The 20,488-nt window shown below is 41.7% G+C and overlaps 2 protein-coding genes across 2 annotated transcripts; one reads left to right on the forward strand and one right to left on the reverse strand.

Moving 5' to 3' along the window:
- Positions 1-63: 63 nt before the first annotated feature.
- On the forward strand, positions 64-10,889 carry LOC127643450 (presenilin-2). The gene is made up of 11 exons (XM_052126216.1): positions 64-532; positions 2,225-2,389; positions 2,644-2,852; positions 4,340-4,481; positions 4,763-4,830; positions 6,761-6,981; positions 7,078-7,176; positions 7,428-7,478; positions 7,577-7,696; positions 7,885-8,000; positions 9,761-10,889. The coding sequence occupies exons 2-11, from the start codon at positions 2,258-2,260 to the stop codon at positions 9,914-9,916; spliced, it is 1,314 nt and encodes a 437-aa protein (XP_051982176.1). The 5' UTR covers positions 64-532; positions 2,225-2,257; the 3' UTR covers positions 9,917-10,889.
- A 1,163-nt stretch (positions 10,890-12,052) lies between these two features.
- Positions 12,053-13,987, reverse strand: LOC127643452 (protein dpy-30 homolog). The gene is made up of 5 exons (XM_052126218.1): positions 13,927-13,987; positions 13,489-13,529; positions 13,357-13,404; positions 13,053-13,204; positions 12,053-12,283 (listed from the first exon to the last, which is right to left on the reverse strand). The coding sequence occupies exons 1-5, from the start codon at positions 13,934-13,936 to the stop codon at positions 12,211-12,213; spliced, it is 324 nt and encodes a 107-aa protein (XP_051982178.1). The 5' UTR covers positions 13,937-13,987; the 3' UTR covers positions 12,053-12,210.
- Between the last annotated feature and the right edge of the window lie 6,501 nt (positions 13,988-20,488).

Raw genomic sequence — 20,488 nt, forward strand, 5'->3', positions numbered from 1 at the left:
TATTATTGGGGGGGGGTGGGGGTACCTCACCCACATCCCCCCCTGGAACCTACGCCCCTGCTCGCACCCCTTTAAAACGTTCAAATCAAATTAATATTTACATTGATTTGTTTATTTGGTAAGTAGCCAGAGTTGCTTATGTATTCAATGTATGTGTGCTTTGTAAATGAGGAAGCAGGTCTACATGATTTGCTTTATCAATGTAAACACGCACACATAAACTGTGGCAAATTCAGTATGCATTTATCGTGTTAACATTCACAAAACAGACATATATTTGAAATATAAGCTAACTTCGACGATAGGCGTTAGAAATGTAATATTTGTCAAGTCGGAATCAGACAGTGAACATTTTCAAAAAGAGAGGGGGGAAAAAAAGAGGGATTGTGAGGTGACGTCACATGCGCAGAGCGTCACGTGGCGAGGATCAGCTGATCGTCATCGTTTCCTGAGATTCGCGATGTTTTGATGGAGATATCTGCGAAAATCTCTGCCAGAAAATTTCTTCATGTGAATTCTCTTACATTTAAAGGTATTTCTATCTTACCCTTCCGTTTAGGGATATATTAGTTTACTTTTGACCAGGGAAGGAACTGCGTAACTTTAAGTTGTTATGTTGATAAGCCCGTGATTAATTCCCTGAGATGGATTTAAAGAGCATTACAAGAAACTTCAAATTAATTAATTAATTTACTGAAAGGGTAGCAGTTGTTATAACCGGGGTAATTTTTTTTTAGTCTTTTAATATATGTTTAATAAAAATGTCTGCATTTGACTCGCAAATTAATCATACATTTAAAAAAAAAAAAACACATTTCTACGTGTTTTATTTTTAAATAATCCACGTGCATAATGTACTGTGCCACTCAAGGTATGAGCTGTACCTTGTACCACTATATGGTAATAATTAGGGTGGCACAGATATACAATTTTGTGGCCATTATCGATAGCTGATAATTATTTAAATGTATTTTATTTTATTATGCCGATGTCATATATAGCGGGTTTAAAAAAAAATAAGAGATTTTTTGTGTTGTTTAAAAAAAAAAAGTGTTAAAACTGAAGCTCCAATCTAATATTTGACATGCTTAAAAGATGCAGAGACTGGTGCCGATGATACTAATTTTGGCCGATACCGATATTGTCACCGATAAATTGTGCATCCCTAGTAATAATGTCATTGTATCCAGCTAGTTACTTCCACACTTTTTACATTAATTTGATACTTTTATTGTTGTTCTTGTCTTATTGTTTTTATGCAGTTTTCAATTATTATTTTATTATTATAGATATTATTTTAAAGTGTATTTGAATATGGTAATCAATTGAAATGCTTGAATCTTAAAATTAGGCTAAAATAGATTTTTTTCGAGTGTACTTCGGTACTTAAATGATACTGTAAATCAGAGGTAGACCGATATATCGGTTAAGCCGATATATTTTGGAACTATTATGGGACTATTATTGTCAAAAATGTTTACTGATAGTCATTTTTATTATTATTATTTGTTAATGATCACATTTTGATCATGTGTTTGCTGTATTTAAATCTTTCCTCATTGTCAATGTTCATAGTTTTGTCCGTCATATTTTATTATTTTGATTAGATAATCAATTGTTCTAAATTGAAGCGAGGACATGCAAAGAAAAAAGTGACTATATGGAAAGATGCCCAGTCAGCACATACACCGTGCCTCCAACTTCATATCTTTTGAATAATAATAATTATAAATACCTCATCTGGTGAATATATATATATAGGCTAGAAAAATATTTAAATACTTCAATATAGAGCTTTGTAACTGGGCCAAGGCCAAATACGAGTCCCTTGTGTGTTTTGGGCTTGTTTACAGTTCAAAGTCCTTCTTTATCCACCGAATCTTTATAAGTTTATTTTTTCAAATAATTATTGTGATTTTGGTTGAACAATATACTGCATCTGGAATTTTTTTCTTTTTGGATTTTTTTTTTTGCCATTCTGGTACTGAGAGTGGTGGTGGTGTAGTGGGCTAAAGCACATAACTGGTAATCAGAAGGTTGCTGGTTCGATCCCCACAGCCACCACCATTGTGTTCTTGAGCAAGGCACTTAACTCCAGGTTTCTCCAGGGGGATTGTCCCTGTAATAAGTGCACTGTAAGTCGCTTTGGATAAAAGCGTCTGCCAAATGCATAAATGTAAAAAATGTAAATGTACTTTTACGTCTGGCATGATGCATTTTGCAGCTCTGGGTGTTTTGGCTTCTGTTACATTTCTTGATGAATACCTCGGACAGTGAAGAGGACTCCTACAACGAGAGGTCCGCTCTGGTCCAGTCCGAAAGCCCAACCGTACCCTCGTACAGCCAAGATCATGACATGTCTCTCCCTCAGGACACAGAACCCAAACGAGTAAGTGGACAATTCTCCCTCCTTTTCTGCTGCCTTTGTGAGCAAATCATTCTTTGAGTCCGGTTCTTTTCAATGAATAGATCAACTATGAGTGGTTTTTAAAAAATCCTTATCAAGGAATTACAAATGACTGGTGACGTTATTGAAATTCAGTTATCAAAATGTGTAGTAAGCCTGCACTACAAAACCTTGTTTGTGTGTATATGAACATTTCCCATTTTCATCTTCCTCTTCCTCACTCTTGATTCTCACAGCGACGGACTGTCAGCTCAGAGTCGGGCGAGGTAGCACAGGTGGAGAGAGAGAGAGCAGCCACTCCTGATGGAGAGGAAGAGGAGCTGACCCTCAAATATGGCGCCAAACACGTCATCATGCTCTTCGTCCCGGTCACGCTTTGCATGGTGGTCGTCGTGGCAACCATCAAATCTGTCAGTTTCTACACGGAGAAGAGTGGACAGCAGCTGTACGGGCTTTGTTTTGTTACCTTTCTACCATAAAGGAATATTCTGGGTTCAATAGAAGATAAGCTCAGTCGACTGCATTTTTGGCATAATGTTGATTACCAAAGAATTTATAATTTCGACTCGTCCCTCCATTTTTTAGAAAAAGCAAAAATCCCTATCACCCCCTGGAGTCGCGAGTTCTAATCCAGGGTGTGCTGAGTGACTCCAGCCAGGTCTCCTAAGCAGCCAAATTGGCCAGGTTGCTAGGGAGGGTAGAGTCACATGGGGTAACCTCCTCGTGGTCATGATTAGTGGTTCTCGCTCTCAATGGGGCACGTGGTATGTTGTGTGTGGACCGTTGAGGGTAGCATGAGCCTCCACATGCTGTGAGTCTCTGCGGTGTCATGCACAACGAGCCACGTGATAAGATTGACTGAGACTTGTCCTCCGCCACCCGGATTGAGGTGTGTAACCGCGCCACTACGAGGACCTACTAATCTGTGGGAATTGGGCATTCAAAATTGGGGAAAAAAGGCAAAAAATGTTACTGTGAGGCACTTACAATGGAAGTGAATGGGGCCAATTTTTGGCGAGTTTAAAACCAGAAATGTGAAGCTTATGATGTTATAAAAGCACTTGCATTAATTCTTCTGTTAAAACTCATGAGCTGTAAAGTTGTTTGGCCATATCTTTACATCGAAAAGGTTAGTAAGCGATTTTAACACATTAAAATCATGTTAACAACACATCTTTTTTTATGTCTTGTGGCTATACTTTTGATACAGTGAGTATTTTAACGTTTACAGGTTGGCCCCATTCACTTCCACTGTAAGTGCCTCACTGTAATCCAGATTTTTGCTTCTCTTATAGAAAAAGAGGGATAAATCTAAATGAAATTTCTTTGTAGTAATCAACATTATGCCTCAAATGCTGTCAATTGAGTTTAACTTGCACTGAACCGGAACATTCCTTTAAATGCCAATGTGTGCCTAAAACACTATAACGAGCACAAATTAAATGCACAGAAAGATGCCGGTAGCTTTAAAGAGATGGTACCGTTTAGCATGTGTTCAATATATCAATTTAAAAACTTGTAAATAGTTAAAATTGTGCGTGTAAGCAATTAACATGTAACAAAAAATGTAAATGCATTATAATATTTGCAATTTCAAGACATTTATTTATTTATTGAATACACTCAATTTGAACATTTTTCAAAAGCTACAATGTGACCAATATGATGAATGCTAAAATATAATTTGTCAAATCAATATTTTCATTTGTACCTAGAAGGGTTACCTAAAAGGTCCCTTTATAATTAACAGCATTAGCTGAGAGAGGATTTCTTTCATATGCAAGTAAAATGGAAATTGTTACCGAAATGTACCCATATGAATCGAAATCAGAAATGTTTGCAGTTCTGTGTTGGTGGCACAGATATTACACACTTCAACTTTTTAAAAAAAGAGGAATTTAAAGAAGGAATGTCATGGTTTGTGTTTTGCAGCATATATACTCCGTTTGAAGAGGACCCAAACTCTGTGGGTCAGAGGCTTCTGTACTCCATCCTGAACACCCTTGTCATGATCAGTGTCATTGTCGTCATGACGATAGTGCTGGTGGTGCTGTATAAGTATCGCTGCTATAAAGTGAGTAGAACTATTACATAACACTACAATCAGGTTCAAATTCTGCAGACTTTTTCCCTATTTTCTGCATTGGTTTAGAAATCTGGAGACTATAACTAGGGAATTATATATTTTTAGATAATGTTACATTATCTACATAATTATAGTATCTGCATTAAAACATTGTTTTGGTCCTGATATATGCGTGCATTATTAGTGAAACGTCATCTACAGTGTGCAGAGTTTGGATGGTCTTACCATGTCTAACCATCTACTCTGTTTCTCTGTGCGTGTTTGTGCAGTTTATTCATGGCTGGCTGATTCTGTCATCTCTGATGTTGCTCTTCTGGTTTAGCTTCATGTATCTGGGGTAAGACACTGCTGAGCTTTGCTTTTAGTTCATATTACGATGTAACTGATCTTACTTTTGAAATGGCTTAAAGGGGGAGGAGGGGCTGAGTAGCTCAGTGAGTAAAGACACTGACTACCACCCCTGGAGTCATGAGTTTGAATCCAGGGTGTGCTGAGTGACTCCAGCCAGGTCTCCTAAGCAACCAAATTGGCCCGGTTGCTAGGGAGGGTAGCGACACATGGGTAACCTCCTCGTGGTCGCTATAATGTGGTTCTCGCGCTTGGTGAGTTGGGCGAGGATGCCGCAGAGAATAGCGTGAAGCCTCCACACGTGCTACATCTCCGGGTTAACGCACTCAACAAGCCACGTGATAAGATGCGCAGATTGACGGTCTCAGACGCAGAGGCAACTGAGATTCGTCCTCCGCCACCATGAGGACTTAGAGTGCATTGGGAATTGGGCATTCCAAATTGGGGAGAATTTTTTTTTATATAAAATAAAATAAAATAATCAAGGCATATTTTTCACAGTTTTCACTATATGAAAACAAGAAAAAATATTTAACTCCTTTTTTTTTCATAAATTCAACAATATAACAAAACAAATTAATAAACTGCTACATTTATCTGCATAATATATATATATATATTTAAAGCATATAAAATGCTACTGTATGTAGAGACTTAAATAAACATTAGTGCGTTATGACCCAACTGAATCAATTGAAATGGACATTTTGAAAGAACTGATTTGCTGAAATCAATAAAGGTTTCCAACTCGTTCAGAATATTAATGAGGTTCTTTTTATCGATTTAAAAAAACATTTATTTTACCATCTTTAAAACGCTTTGTGGCCCAAAATAATAAAAACACACATTCAAACTACTGTGATATCAACATCAATTTCAAGAACTGATCTTTTGTTTTTTACTGGGGAAAAGTTACAGTATGTTTTCATTGCATAAATTATCTCTTATTTCAAAAGATCACAGAAAATTACATTCGTCATGAAATTACCCCTCAACTCTGGGGCATTTTTGGGCTGCCGTCTGCAATTTTTCACGATCAAATTTAAAAGATCACCATTTACACACTATGGACAAATTGCCTAATTTTCTTTCAGAAGACGCTCTTTTAGCCCTCACAGATGTGCTCGTCCATAGACATTCAGTCTCATTTTTAGTTCATGCACCACCACCATTGTTTAATTGAATATCTCGGCCTCTGAGTGGACTAGAAGCTCAGTCTAGGTGTCATTAGAAAGCTTGGACCCTCCCCTATCAATAACATATATTACCGATGATTTGCTTGGGATGCATTTCCTGATGGACTGCATATTTTGTTTTGGACATCTAAGATATAACATTGGATTATTCACACAAGCAAGCTCACAGACAAGTAAAAAATGGCAATTGTTTTAGACAACTGCCTAAAGTAAAAGCAGATATAAACCTTTTAGCTATTTGGGGCTTACAGCAGCAGTAATCGTTGCGTAAAGGAGACATTTGTATTTGATGTCTTATAGAAATAATACTTCACTCTGTGATACTTTTGAAAATCTTTTGAACTGTCATATTAGGGAAACAAAATAAACTCCTGAGAATTAGAGCTTCAATTTGATGTATGATTTGTCTATTTACATGCTATTTCCACCACATGACCTCTAGGTGGCGTTGATTTGTGACGCAAATGATTTCAGGCCATATTTTGTTAAGTAACATAAATGCAGAAGTGATGGATATCTATGAAAAGTTCAGATTATAAGCTTTTAAACGATGCCTGACTTAAATATTTGGAGACTTTTTTTTTGCGACATAGCGCCCCCATTTTGACAGAGTTAAAGAGCAGATCTGTTCCTATGAGTAAAGATCTGCTTTGACTTTTAAGTTGCTTTGAATGTGGTATGATTATACTTTTGTTTAATTGTGCTGAACGCTTTGCATTTCAGAGAGGTGTTTAAGACATATAACGTGGCCATGGATTACCCAACGTTAGCGATGATCATTTGGAACTTCGGCGTCGTGGGAATGATCTGCATCCATTGGAAAGGCCCTTTACGGCTGCAGCAGGCCTACCTCATTGTCATCAGTGCTCTCATGGCACTCATATTCATCAAATACCTGCCCGAGTGGTCGGCATGGGTCATACTGGGAGCCATCTCTATTTATGGTACACTTGCCATAGATCGATTGACAAACCTTATGTGCAACAGACAATCTGACAATGGTGTCATGCTCTTTTGCATTTGTTGTTTTTGTTCTCCAGATCTGATAGCGGTGCTCTCTCCAAAAGGCCCATTGAGGATGCTGGTTGAGACTGCTCAGGAAAGAAACGAGCCAATTTTTCCTGCACTTATATATTCATGTACGTACTGAAAAATAAAACCTAGCACTCCAAGCGTAAAGCAGCAAAGCAGATGAGTATGCGTATAACACTGCGTCCTAACCGGGCACGATGCGGCAAGCAATTTGAACGCAATTTATAAATCATCTGCTTACTCTGATATGCACCAATTTGTTCTACTTCGTCGGATATATAGTCTATTAGTTCAGTCAATATAAGTCTGCTCAAGATGGGTCATGTGTGCTAATAAAAGCACTGTTTCTCTTTCTCAGCTGCCATGGTTTGGATGGTTGGAATGGCTGATCATAGTAATCAGGATTCAGGTCACTGTGTATTTCAGTACTTTATAGAAGACATTGAAAGTGAAAAATAATCCCAAGTAACCTAAATTGGGGTCTATAAACTATTTTTGTCATCTCAGCTGATGAAAGGCAGCACCCTGAGGGTGGACCCCGACCACAGGAAGGGGTGGAGTCAGAAGATGATTCATCTCAAGGAAGGAGGCGACGGTATTCGGCAGAAGAGGACGTTGAGGAAGACCGTAAGTGGTTTCCATGACCTCAGCGTTCCAAAATCTTTACTAGAAATTGGAGAGCTTGACTTGTAAATACTGTTCATGTCCCTTCCAAGCAATGAAGGCAAACATAACGAACAGGTTTTACATTTCACCATTTCAGTACAACTAGAGTTAAGGTATGCTGAAATGCTTGTTGGTTGACCTTCTCACAGGAGGGGTGAAACTGGGGCTCGGAGACTTTATCTTCTACAGTGTTCTGGTGGGAAAAGCAGCAGCAACAGGAGGAGACTGGAACACCACACTGGCCTGTTTCGTGGCCATTCTCATTGTAAGCATTACAATACATTTGTCATCTTCATCAAGGGCAAGATAGTTTTTAAAACCTAGTGATTGATGTGAAAACGAGGAAAACACCGATATTAGCCAGGCCGATTATTGGCCAGTTTTAAGATTATTTGCATCAGCCGATAACTGTGACAGAAATCATTACACCTAGTCTCAGTTCTAAAATGTACCGACAGTTTTGTCAATGGATAACGTGCATTTGTTTGTGAATTTTGAGTAAATATTGTGTAAAAGAGTTATTTAAATGCAGCAAATTTTCAGTGTTTTATTTGCTAGCATTAAATTTACTATAAATAAGCATAAAAATAGGCCGCACCCAGAAATATTGTGACAATTAATTTAATTTATTTATAAAAAATAGTGAATTTTGAGTAAAATATGAGTATATTTGAGTAAATATTGTGTAAAATAGTCATTTATTTCAATTCAGCAATGTTTTGTCAATTGTATTTGCTATCATTACATTTGTAGAAGCATACAAATAGACAACACCCACAATATTGGGTAAAATAGTCATTTTTTTAATTATACTGAGCTATTTGTACTTTTAAAAATAGTGAATTTTGAGACAGTATTGTGTAAAATAGTCGTTCATTTAAATGTAGCCATTTTGTGTACATTCTATGTGCTAAAATGTTATTTTCTGTAAATAAGCATAAAAAGGCATACACAAATATTGGGAAAAGACTATTTTATTTGTATTATTATTATTTTGAGCTATTTCTAATAAAAAAAAAAAATTGAATTCAATGTAAAATATTTTTTTTTAAATGTGAGTATATTTGAGTATTGTGTAAAATAGTCATTTAATCATTAATCATTTAAATTCAGCAATTTTGTTTACATATTTGCTATCAATTTACAATAAAAATAGACCCGCACCCACAAATATTGTGTAAAATAGTCGTTCATTTAAATGTAGCCATTTTGTGTACATCCTATTTGCTGAAATGTTATTTTCTGTAAATAAGCATGAAAATAGCACCCACAAATATTAGGTAAAATACATTTTTAAGAATAATCTTTTATTATATTGAGCTATTTCTACTTTTATAAAAGTGTGCATTTTGAATAAATGAAAATGAGTAAAATGTGAGTATATTTGGGTATATTATTTGAGTAAATATTGTGTAAAATATTAGATAATTTAAATTCAGTAATTTTGTGTGCATCTTATTTGCTATAATTAAATGTACTATATGCGTAAAAATAAACAGCACCCACTAATTTGGGGTAAAATTTTAAATTTGTAATTATATTGATCTATTTGTAATTTAAAAAATAGTGAATTTTGAGGATATATTTGGTAAAACAGTCATTCATTCATTGAAATTATGAGATTTTGTGTAGTTCTTATTTGCTATCATTAAATGTACTATAATTGAGTGTAAAATAGGCCGCACTGACACATATTGTCTGTTTTTTTTATTTTATATTGAGCAACTTTTTATTTATACATTCCGGTATGAATTATTGTTCATTTATAACTGCCTCCTCATCTATCTTGGATTATTTTTTTAATTGAGCTCATTATAATGCATTGTGGGGTTTCCTGTAATGCAAAGGATACATGTGATTCTGCCTTAAAACTTGCCAATCTTGCCAACTTAACTCTCCATCTTTCTTTCAGAACAGTGTTTCTGTCAGGAGTGTGTTTATGATGCCTTAAGATGCTGCCTACATAGACAGCTCACTAGGTTTTGGCACACCGCTGTAGTGTCTATTGTTGTGGTTGTTTTGCAGGGACTGTGTCTGACGCTCCTCCTGCTGGCCATTTTCAAGAAGGCACTGCCGGCTCTTCCCATCTCCATCACGTTCGGCCTGGTGTTCTACTTCTCCACAGACAATCTGGTACGGCCCTTCATGGACAGTCTGGCAGCCAACCAGTACTACATCTGACCGAAACCCTCTCAAACACAGAGGACACTAAGAGAACACAATGAGTGCCCTTCAGTCGTTGTTTAAATGAGATTCAACCTTTTTTTAGTTCTTATGAATCTGAGCTGGTTTCAGTCTGAAATGAGAAGCTGTAGGTGAGGGACTTCAAAACAAGCGATGCTGGTCGCACATTTGCATTTTGGTCTAATTTGAGCAGCTCTTTTTACTATTTTTTTGTACCTCCTGACATGGTAAATGAATGTGACCAGCATCCAGACAGGTGTTGGGGAAGTTTTTTATTCCATAATAAAAAACGACTTTTACTATATGAAAAAACTGAATGCTGCTAGACTCAGTCCTAAGAAAGAGGCCTGTACTATATGTGGGTACTCCATGCAGACGTGAGGACTGTTGTGTTACGTATAATAGGCTTGCCAGTGGTTACAGCTTCAGTGCATAATAAACTAATTAATGAGTTTAAACTAATGAGTTTCATTTTTAGGATTACCAACATTGTAGCTTGGAAAAAAGCCCCATAAAAGTGTGTTGTGTAGATTCACTATGATTTTTGCAGATTAAGACATGTTTCTGGATGGGGCCGGGAGATATATCGAATATTTACAATGATTTTGCTGGTGATATAAAGTGATTCCAGTCATTTTAATGCACATTTTATTTGGCCTTCAAATTTTAAATCAAGCACAAAATGTTTCAGTGTTGCAGTTTGGTTGCATAGCAGAACAGTGTTTTAGAAACCACACCTAAAATATAAATAAGGCACCAAAACATGCTGTTCAGTTTACATTTTTGGATTAACAAAAACGATCAGTATCCAACCGTAACAACTTTGAAGTTTCATTTTAGTCACGAAGCCTTTTTAAGTTTATACAAATTAAAAAAGGTCTACCTGGTAGATTTTCAATACACGTATTTGTGTTTATTTTTAAGATTAACGCATTTCAATGTCATAACAAAATTCCATCAATATGAATTGTGTAATGTTTAACTAAATGATATTAAATTGAAATAAATTATATTTATATTGAGCTAATTTTACTTACATTTTTTTTTTCATTTTCAGTAAATATTGTGTAAAATATTCATTCATTTAAATGTAGCCATCTTATTTGCTATCATTACTTTTTCCTTAAATAGGCGTAAAAATAGCACAAACAAAAATTGAGTAAAATTATATTATTTTAAATAATTGATTTTAAAATAGTGAATTTTGAGTAAAAGAAAATAAGTCAAAGGTGAGAATATTTGAGTATATTATATATAAGACTAAAAATATTTTGTGCTTTTATTTTATTAAAGATTACTAAATTAAATTGAAATGTGTATATCTGACATTATATATATATATATATATATACAATCACCTCAAAATGTCGATTATAACATTTTCACTACAAAACCAAAACCACACCAAACTGCAACATTATTAAAAAAAAAATGTAAGTAAAAATATATTTAAACCAATCAGATATTAGGGTTAGGCTGCACAACATTCATTCTTATCAACCTATAATGTTCCACTTATTTTAAATTAATTCAGGAACATGTCCTACTTGGCAAACTTATAGTCACTGATATTTTTGATTGCATGGATGAAAGGCACACACCAGTTTAGATCAATTTGACCAGGTCTTGTATTTTGTAATAAGTACACCGGGAACAATGAGTCTCATCAGTCTTGTTCAACATGCAGAATTACTTCTAGGCTGACCCATAGCCGGGATGCCAGCTCATATTAGTAGTTTTTCTGTGCTATTGAAATTGCAAAAGTGTGCACAAGAATCAGATGTGAGTGTTTATACTGAAGGAAGAAATTATATTTATTACAAATTAAACATTTGATTGCTTTTATATGTTCACAATTTAAATAGTTTTGGTTTGTTTAATATTGTCATGTACAGTGCTTGGTGTTGTGTAATAAAATATCAAGCGAATTAATCTGAATGAAGGAATTTTTGTCTTGTATCATGTATCTATTATATAGTTTTATTATTATGATTATACATGACCTGAGCCAGATTCGAAGTCAGGTCACTGGCGCATAAGCATCAGAGCACTATCAGACAAACCATGTCTCTGATTTTTCTTTTGGGGTTTTTTCTTTAAGTTGTACCTGGCAAGCAATCTGTTAATTACCCATTTAAACATACATCTCTGCTTGAACATGTTTATTCGAGCTTAAAAATCTACAGTTAACATTGGCAAACAAGCAATGTGAAGAGTGTGACCGCATTCAATTTAAATTCACAAAACAAAACTCTACAAGTGTCCCGCTGCAGTTTTTCCACACTGTGTCTTTAATTCCGCTCCTCAAACTGAGACTTGTTCTTCAGTAAGAATGCCGCTAAAAACTCTATGGGATTTGGAGGCCTGAGGAAAGACAGAGAGATGGATAGCAAGATTAGAGGCAGGGTTTTATTGATTGAGGGAGGAAATTCAAACTGACGTGGAACTTTGTCCAAAAGGTGCAATAACATTTACACAGATCAGCCACAACATTAAAACCACCTGCCTAATATTGTGTAGGTCCCCCTTGTGCTGCAAAAACAGCACCAACCAGCATCTCAGAATAGCACTCGGAGATTATATTCTTCTCAGCACAATTGCACAGAGTGGTTATCTGAGTTACTGCAGACTTTATCAGTTCAAACCAGTCTGGCCATTCTCCATTGACCTCTCATCAACAAGGTGTTTCCGTCCACAGAACTGCCTCTCACTGGATGTTTTATGTTTTTGGCGCCATTCGGAGTAAATTCTAGAGACTGTTTTGTGTGAAAATCCCAGAAATACTCAAACCAGCCCGTCTGACACCAACAATCATCCATGTGATTATCTAATCAGCCAATCGTGTGGCATCAGTGCATAAAAGCCTGCATATATTAATAATGTATTATTAAATAAGCTATTTATTTTCTAACTTTATTATTTTTATTATTATTATTATTATTTATTTTTTTCAGTGCAACTTAACCATGGGTTAACATCTTTTTTAACTTCAGGTTAAGGCCACTTTTAACCATGGGCTATGCTATGCAACATTTGGCTTGCAATTTTGAATGGGGGTTGGTACAGCTTTTTTTATTTATTTTTTACAAACTGGTCCCTTATTTCTGGAAAGAACTTATAGGCTCCTGCAGACCTTTCCTTGGCAAGAACCGACAAGCCCTGTAGGAGGATCGGAACCACAGTCTGGTCCAGATACGCTCGTGTTGGGAGGGTCTGCAGTGTCTGGGGGTCCACCTTCTGTTTGATGACTTTCTCTGCAGTCATTTTCTCATTTTCAACTATTCTCTGGAGAGGCAGAATGCAAGCATATAAATCCAACACAAGCCTCATTCACACTGCATCATTACAAGTTTTAAATGCAATCTTCAAGACAGACTTTACAGCATTTTGCATTTTATAGTTCACTGATCTTAGATCTTCCACTGATGTTCTTCTACCTGAATGTTTTCTGTGAGGCCATATTCTGCATGAGGATTTTCTGAGACCTAAAAATGAACAAGAAGCACAATAATAACAACTGATAAAGACAAACCAACCACAATACGACTTAATGAAACACTGTTACTTACAGGAGTGTGTCCTTCCATGCTCAGCTCAGCATCAGTGTGATCTGTGATCAGATATCATAATGTGAATCATTACTTAAAATAAAAAAGTCACTCTAAGAGTACCATGGTAATAATATACATATGGAAATAATCAAGTACCGTGGTATTAACCATGTTAAGTTATTCACCAGGTTAAGGACCCAGAAACAGATCTATATTACACATAAGTCGTGCATTTGTGCATATAAAGTCACAAGTATGATTCCACAGATCTTGCTGCAGTCAACGGCGAGATTCAATGGGCCATACTGCAATAATTTCATTATTCAGATGAATCGCAAGAGCTATAAAACTCAATACGGCATATGATCACGAATGAGGTCTTAAAGTAATACAAGCGCTATCTCTGCAGAATCTTTGAATGTATAATACACCACAAAGCTGAGAGAAATCACTCACCATCTGCCATAGTTTGTTATTGGTTTCTACGCAGTTGACGTAGCGCATGCGCAAAAGAGCCGCTAAACTAATATTCGCGTAAACAGTGAGCAGCGTTTGGCGGCCCGAAAGAGTTGTCTCAAATCGGCCTGATGCTGAAAATAATTCTACTGTTTTAACTTTTCAGTATGTTTTCTCAAATATTCTATGGCTATATAAGTTGCTCAGCATCATTATTCAGATGTAAATATTCAGAATGCTGAAAAGTGGCACATAGAGATTGCTGATACGGACTTCCATTTGTATCTTTGGTGTGAAGTCTTTATTAAAATACAGGAAAAACATATAATACAGTATATAAAATAAAAACCAATCTAAACAAATTACTTTATATTTTACAACTGTTTCCAGTAAGACAAAAGCACCATGAGGATTCGGCTTTCTGAGCCGTAGAGCTATTCAGCACAGATGGACCCACTGATCTATATATATAATATATAATCCAGTTCTCTTACGAGAGGTTCTCTCGTATTGCGTAAGCTAGCTTACGCTACGGGAAAGATTAATCTTTTCTGAGATATTGAAGCCAAAAAACTATCCTTAATTTTGTATCATTTGTCAACGCAGTGCAGCAACTGCAGACCTTGAGCGGGCTAGCTAGCGAGCTCATTGGTTGCTCTGGCGGAACTGCTGCAGCCTATAGACGAACTTGAGCTAACTCGCGTCCAATGAGAGGTGTCACGCGCTTACTGCATCAAAGCCCGCCAAAATGGGCGTGGCTAGAGTGCATATAAGCGTAGTTAGTAGGCTGGAACCCTGATTTTCATCTCTTCAGCTGAAGCTCTTCGCATCTCTGAACTGGAAGCCGCGTCGCCGCTCGAGGGGCATCTAGCAAGCTTGGACAGCCGAAGAAGCCGGCCGCCTCCGCCACCTTCAGCCATCCTGCGAGCTACGCCATCCGGCGACGTATCCTTTTTAGAGCAAGCTAGTTCTTAACGAACTTCACAAAAGGGTAACGAGCGTCTTTTTAAGATGCCTCGCACCACTTGGCGCTTCATGCCGCGCCTCTCAGCCGGAGACCGCCACATCATCTGGCGCCTCTGCCTGGGACTGGGGCATGCAGAGCTCGCCCGCTGAAGGCGGATGCGACCTCTGCGAGGAGCTTCCGATGTCGACCCTGCGGGCTCGACTCGAGCGCCAGAACCGGCCGCCGCGCCTCCGCTCGCCAAGCAGGAAAAGCGCCGCCCCAAAGGCTGACAGAACCGGTGATAGAAGCGACTGCCTCGCCGGAGCCTCTCCCTCGAAAGCATCGCTCTCACCCTCCCCGCCTCGGGACGCCGCAGTTGCCGCCCAGCGGCCGCGACTGCTGCCATCTCGGAGGATCGAGGCGGAGGATAAGGGCTGTTCCATCATGGCTTCCGACAGCCAGGAGTGGTCAGGCTCCCACGCCTCCTCCTCGGCCCAGGAATCCAGCAGGACCCGCGCCGAGTCGACGGGGAACTAACACGCCTCCTCACACAGGCCGCCGACCGCCTCAGCCTCGAAAGTGGTCACCGCCCCTGAACAGGCTCCCAACAGACTCGACGGCTGCTTTCTTCAGAGCCGTCATCACGCAACACCCGCGCCCGGCCGCTCCCTTCCTGCCGGAACTCCACACTCAAGGGCTACTCCTCCATCCCCCGGTCGAGGATTCGGTAGCAGCACACCTTTGCCCGCCCTCCGCGAGATGGCGGTCTAAGCCAGTGCTCCCATCTAAGGCCTGCAGAGCGACTTCCGCCTATGTTGGCCGCGCCTATTCCGCCGCCGGCCAAGCCGCATCTGCTCTGCACTCCATGGCCGTCTTACAGATCCTTCAAGCGGACCTTCTTCGGGAGTGGGATGAGAAAGGCAGGCACCCAGAGGCTGTTACAGATCTAAGAAGCGCGACAGACCTCGCCCTTCACGCCACCAAAGCTGCAGCCCAAGCTCTAGGGAAGTGCATGGCCTCGCTGACTGTGACCGAGAGACATCTGTGGCTAACGCTAGCCGACATGGGAGAAGCAGAGCGCTCCACATTACTCAACGCACCGCTCTCTCCGACCGGTCTCTTCGGCTCCGCAGTGAGTGGCATTGTTGACCGCTTTTCAGAAGTCCAGAAAGCCACCCAAGCCATGAACCTCTTCCTGCCGCGTCGCGCTTAGCTCCTCTGCAGGCCGCCCACGTGACCAGCCTCCTGCACGAGCCTCTTCACAGCGCCCAGCTCAACAAAGTCAGACTTCTCAGCGCCGACAGGGCGGCCGCTCGATCAGCGCTCAGACAGCCGCCGCAGACCGCCGCCCCGCGGGCCTCGGTCTAAGGTTGCGCTTGAAACCTGAGCAACCGAAGTCCTCCTAGCCTTGTTGAAAAAACGACGGCTCAGTCCGCCGCGGCGGACCACCGTCAAAGCTTCAGCCCCTGTCAGTCCCCTCTCTCAGGCTACTACAGTGGTGGATTCAGCAGCCAACAAGCCGGTGATACTGCCCGCTTGCCTGCACTCAAACGCCTTTTTCACGGCGACCCAAAGAAATCTTGTAAAGAGCAAACATGCCTTATGTGTAGAAAATGTGCCCACAATCCAGTGTTCACCCCTACACACAAGCATTACACTTCCCATGTTCCTATCAGAGCCCACTCACATAAAGCGGACACAGCCCGCTCGAGTGTTAGAGTCAATAAACGCGCTCACGAATATGTGCGAGCGCCCATTCTCTGCCCGCTCTGTCACACGGCCAGCAAACACTTCTCTGTATGTAAGTCCCGTGCCCGTGACTATGCTCGCACATCACTTAACAGATGTGACTATTTCCCCATTCACCTCAATCGGGAAGTCACTCACAGAACAGCCTGTCCCTGCTGTCTGCGAGCAGTCATGCATAAGCACAGTAAGCGCCACACATTCTGTTCAGCTGGCTGTGCGGCAATCAGGGCGATTTGGCCATTCACCCTCTAGCGCTACGCTTCAAAGCGTGGGAAGCTATCCCAGGGATATCCAAATGGGTGTTAAGCACAATAAAACAGGGCTATTTGCTACAGTTCGATCGCCGCCCTCCCGCTTCAGAGCGTGGCTCGAAACTATTGTGAACACGGAAGCAGCCTGCATGCTTCGCTCAGAAATAGCAAACCTTCTGTGCAAAAGGGCCATAGAGAAAGTGCCGCCTTGCTGAGCTGAGTCGGGTTTTACAGCCGTTATTTTCTTGTTCCCAAGAAAGACGGCGCCTCAGACCAATATTAGATCTCAGGGGTTTGAACAAGGTGCTTGCAAAAAGACCGCTCAAAATGCTTACAATCAGGAAACTCCTCACGCATACGCGCCAGGGGACTGGTTTATCTCTCTCGATCTGATAGATGCCTACTTTCAGATTCAGATAAATCCCCGTCACAGGCCATTCTTGAGATTCGCCTTCGACGGCCAGGTTTATCAATACACCGTCCTTCCGTTCGGCCTGTCTTTAGCACCCCGTACTTTCACGAAGGGCTTGCGAATTCTGAACTATTTGGACGACTGGCTGATTATGGCACAGTCACATACGGAGCTTCTGTCTCACAGAACAGTTCTCCTCAGCCATCTGAACAGTTTGGGTCTTGCAGTCAATTGGACCAAGAGCTCACTACAGCCCAGTCAGGCAATTTCCTTCCTTGGAATAGAACTAGACTCCGTGGCAATGACGGCTCGCTTATCTACACAGCCAGCGCCGTGTTCAGCTGACTAGCCGCGTCCTTTCAGATGAACAGCCTCATGCCTCTGAAAAAATTTCAGAGAGTGCTAGGTTACATGGCCTCAGCCACAGCAGTACTTCAGCTGGGTTTACTGCGCATCGCCCGCTTCAGCATTGGCTAAACACCGCGCGTCTCGCCGGGCTTGGGCCACAGGCCGCCAGCCGATCAAGGTGACTCAGACCTGTACTTCAGCTCTGCAGCCCTGGACAGTGGCTGAATGGTATCAGCGGGGAGTGACGATGGGAGCTGTATCTCGCCGAAAAGTCATCTCGACAGACGCGTCCAACACGGGTTGGGGCGCGGTCTGCGAGGGCTCTCCGGTTTTTGGCCTATGGTCAGTTCAGGAAAAGCTCCTTCACATAAATTGTCTGGAAATGATAGCGGTCGAGTGCACGCCATGCGCTTCTCCCGGTCATTCAGGGTCACCACGTCCTGGTCCGTTCGGACAACAGATCTGTGGTATCCTACCTAAACCGTCAGGGCGGTGTCAGATCCAGGAACCTCTTCCATCTGACGAAACGCATACCCAGTACCACCTGCGCTCGCTGAGGGCGACGCACGTGCCAGGCCACCTGAACGACGGCCCAGACAGACTGTCCAGAGACAATATTCCTCCAGGGGAATGGTCCCTGCACGCTCAAACAGTCCAGAAGTTATGGCGCATATTCGGCAGAGCAGAGATAGACCTCTTGCGTCAGAAGAGAACTCTCACTGCCCAATATTTTTCTCGAGCGAGGACGCAGCTGGCCCAGGACTGGCCCAACCGCCCGCTTTACGCCTTCCCTCCCGTCTCGCTATTGCCACAGGTAATGCAGAGGATCAGGGAAACGCGTCACTCGGTGCTGCTCATAGCCCCGCGTTGGGAGAATCAGACATGGTTCCCGGAGCTTACGCAGCTGTCACTGACAGCGCCGTGGCCCATCCCAGTGAGAGCAGATCTCCTCTCTCAAGCTCGCGGCACGATCTGGCATCCCCACCCAGAGCGCTGGGCGCTGCACGCGTGGGTGATCAAAGACTACCCGTCGCTCTGCCAGAAGGGGTAATAAACACCATCATACACGCTAGAGCCCCTTCCACGAGAAGATTCTATGCGCCAAAATGGTCTGTGTTTTCAAAATAGTGCACCGACAGAGACCTGGACCCACGGACATGTGTTTTTACAAGAGCTGCTGGATAAGGGCAGATCCCCATCCACGCTCAAAGTGTATGTGGCGGCCGTCGTGGCGTTCGCTGAACCCCTGCACGGCCAGTCACTGGGAAAAAACGAGCTGGTCATCCGCTTCCTCAAGGGAGCTAGAAGGATGAACCCCCCGCGCCCCCCATCGGTTCCTATCTGGGATCTTTCTATAGTTCTCGAAACTATGAAAGCCCCCCCTTTCGAACCGCTTCAATCCGTGGATTTGAAATACCTTTCACTCAAAACCATTTTTCTGACTGCCCTGTCATCAGTCAAACGTGTGGGAGACCTTCACGCGCTGTCTGTCAGCGCTGCGTGTCTTGAGTTCGGACCAAGTGACTCCAAGGTCATTTTAAAGCCTAGACACGGCTATGTTCCCAAGGTGATCGGTACTCCTTTCAGAGCACAGGTCATTTCCCTATCGGCGCTGCCAGCATCCGATGCTTGACGCGACGCCTATCTCCTTTGCCCAGTCAGAGCACTGAGATTGTATACTGCGCGCTCCGCCTCTTTCAGGCGCTCTGAGCAGCTTTTCGTTTCGTTCGAGGGCGCACCAAAGGTCTCGCCGCCTCGAAACAGACACTGTCTAGATGGATAGTGGGCGCTATTGCTGCCGCATACGGCGTCAAAAGACCTGCCATGCCCGTTGGGCATTAGGGCTCACTCCACTAGAGGCATGGCCTCATCGTGGGCATGGTCCAGCGGGATTTCCATTCACGACATATGTGTGGCAGCGGGCTGGGCTTCCCCCTCCACCTTTGTCAGATTTTACAATCTGGAAGTGCCCGCCATGCAGGCAAAACTACTAGCGGTTTAATACGCTACAGCTCCCCTGGTGAGCTGCACTGATGGGACTCATTCCACACAGACCGGCACTGCCGCTCTGTCGTTCCCTTCCCACTATGTGCTTATGTATTACACACACTGGCCCGCACTCTTGCCGGCCAAATATTATTTCCCCACTCACAAGGGCTCCCCCGGGTCCCCCCACCCCCGGGGCTCATGCAGTGGATGCTTGGCGCACACGCCGTTGACAATGGGTTCCCGTGGCGTAAGCTAGCTTACGCAATACTGAAGAACCTCTCGTAAGAGAACGAATCGGTTACCTAACGTAACCTCGGTTCTCTCTAGATGAGGAACGAGTATTGCGTAGCCGGCCGTGCTTCGTGCCACGGCGACTTTCGCTTCATTCAATGAAAACCAGGGTTCCAGCCTCACGAACTACGCTTATATGCACTCTAGCCACGGCCATTTTGGCGGGCTTTGATGCAGTAAGCGCGCGGACGCCTCTCATTGGGCGCGAGTTCAGCCAAGTTCGATCTATAGGCTGCAGCAGTTGCCGCAGAGCAACCAATGAGCTCGCTAGCTAGCCCGATCAAGGTCTGCAGTTGCTGCACTGCGTTGACAAATGATACAAAATTAAGGATAATTTTTTGGCTTCAATATCTCAGAAAAGATTAATCTTTCCCGTAGCGTAAGCTAGCTTACGCAATACTCGTTCCCTCATCTAGAGAGAACCGAGGTTACGTTAGGTAACCAATTCGTTATATATATAGATCAGTGGATGGACCACTTATATTCAAATGAATGGGAGAAATTGGAGCGCAAAACGGTCAGCAAGGAAGGATGAAGAAAGGAAGTCCCGCCTTACAGGTAAAAGAGCCAATCGCT

This window comes from Xyrauchen texanus, chromosome 5 (assembly GCF_025860055.1).
Source record: "Xyrauchen texanus isolate HMW12.3.18 chromosome 5, RBS_HiC_50CHRs, whole genome shotgun sequence".
Taxonomy (NCBI): domain Eukaryota; kingdom Metazoa; phylum Chordata; class Actinopteri; order Cypriniformes; family Catostomidae; genus Xyrauchen; species Xyrauchen texanus.

What these genes read in the sequence shown, in the direction of transcription:
- LOC127643452 (XM_052126218.1), bottom strand. An exon ending in GCATGGAAGGACACACTCCT is followed by an intron (nt 13,405 to 13,488) that starts GTAAGTAACAGT and finishes GTTCATTTTTAG; the next exon opens with GTCTCAGAAAATCCTCATGC. An exon ending in GCCTCACAGAAAACATTCAG is followed by an intron (nt 13,205 to 13,356) that starts GTAGAAGAACAT and finishes CTGCCTCTCCAG; the next exon opens with AGAATAGTTGAAAATGAGAA.
- LOC127643450 (XM_052126216.1), top strand. Translation starts at nt 2,258, where the DNA reads ATGAATACCTCGGACAGTGAAGAGGACTCCTACAACGAGAGGTCCGCT. An exon ending in TTTAGCTTCATGTATCTGGG is followed by an intron (nt 4,831 to 6,760) that starts GTAAGACACTGC and finishes TTTGCATTTCAG; the next exon opens with AGAGGTGTTTAAGACATATA. An exon ending in GTTTCGTGGCCATTCTCATT is followed by an intron (nt 8,001 to 9,760) that starts GTAAGCATTACA and finishes GTTGTTTTGCAG; the next exon opens with GGACTGTGTCTGACGCTCCT.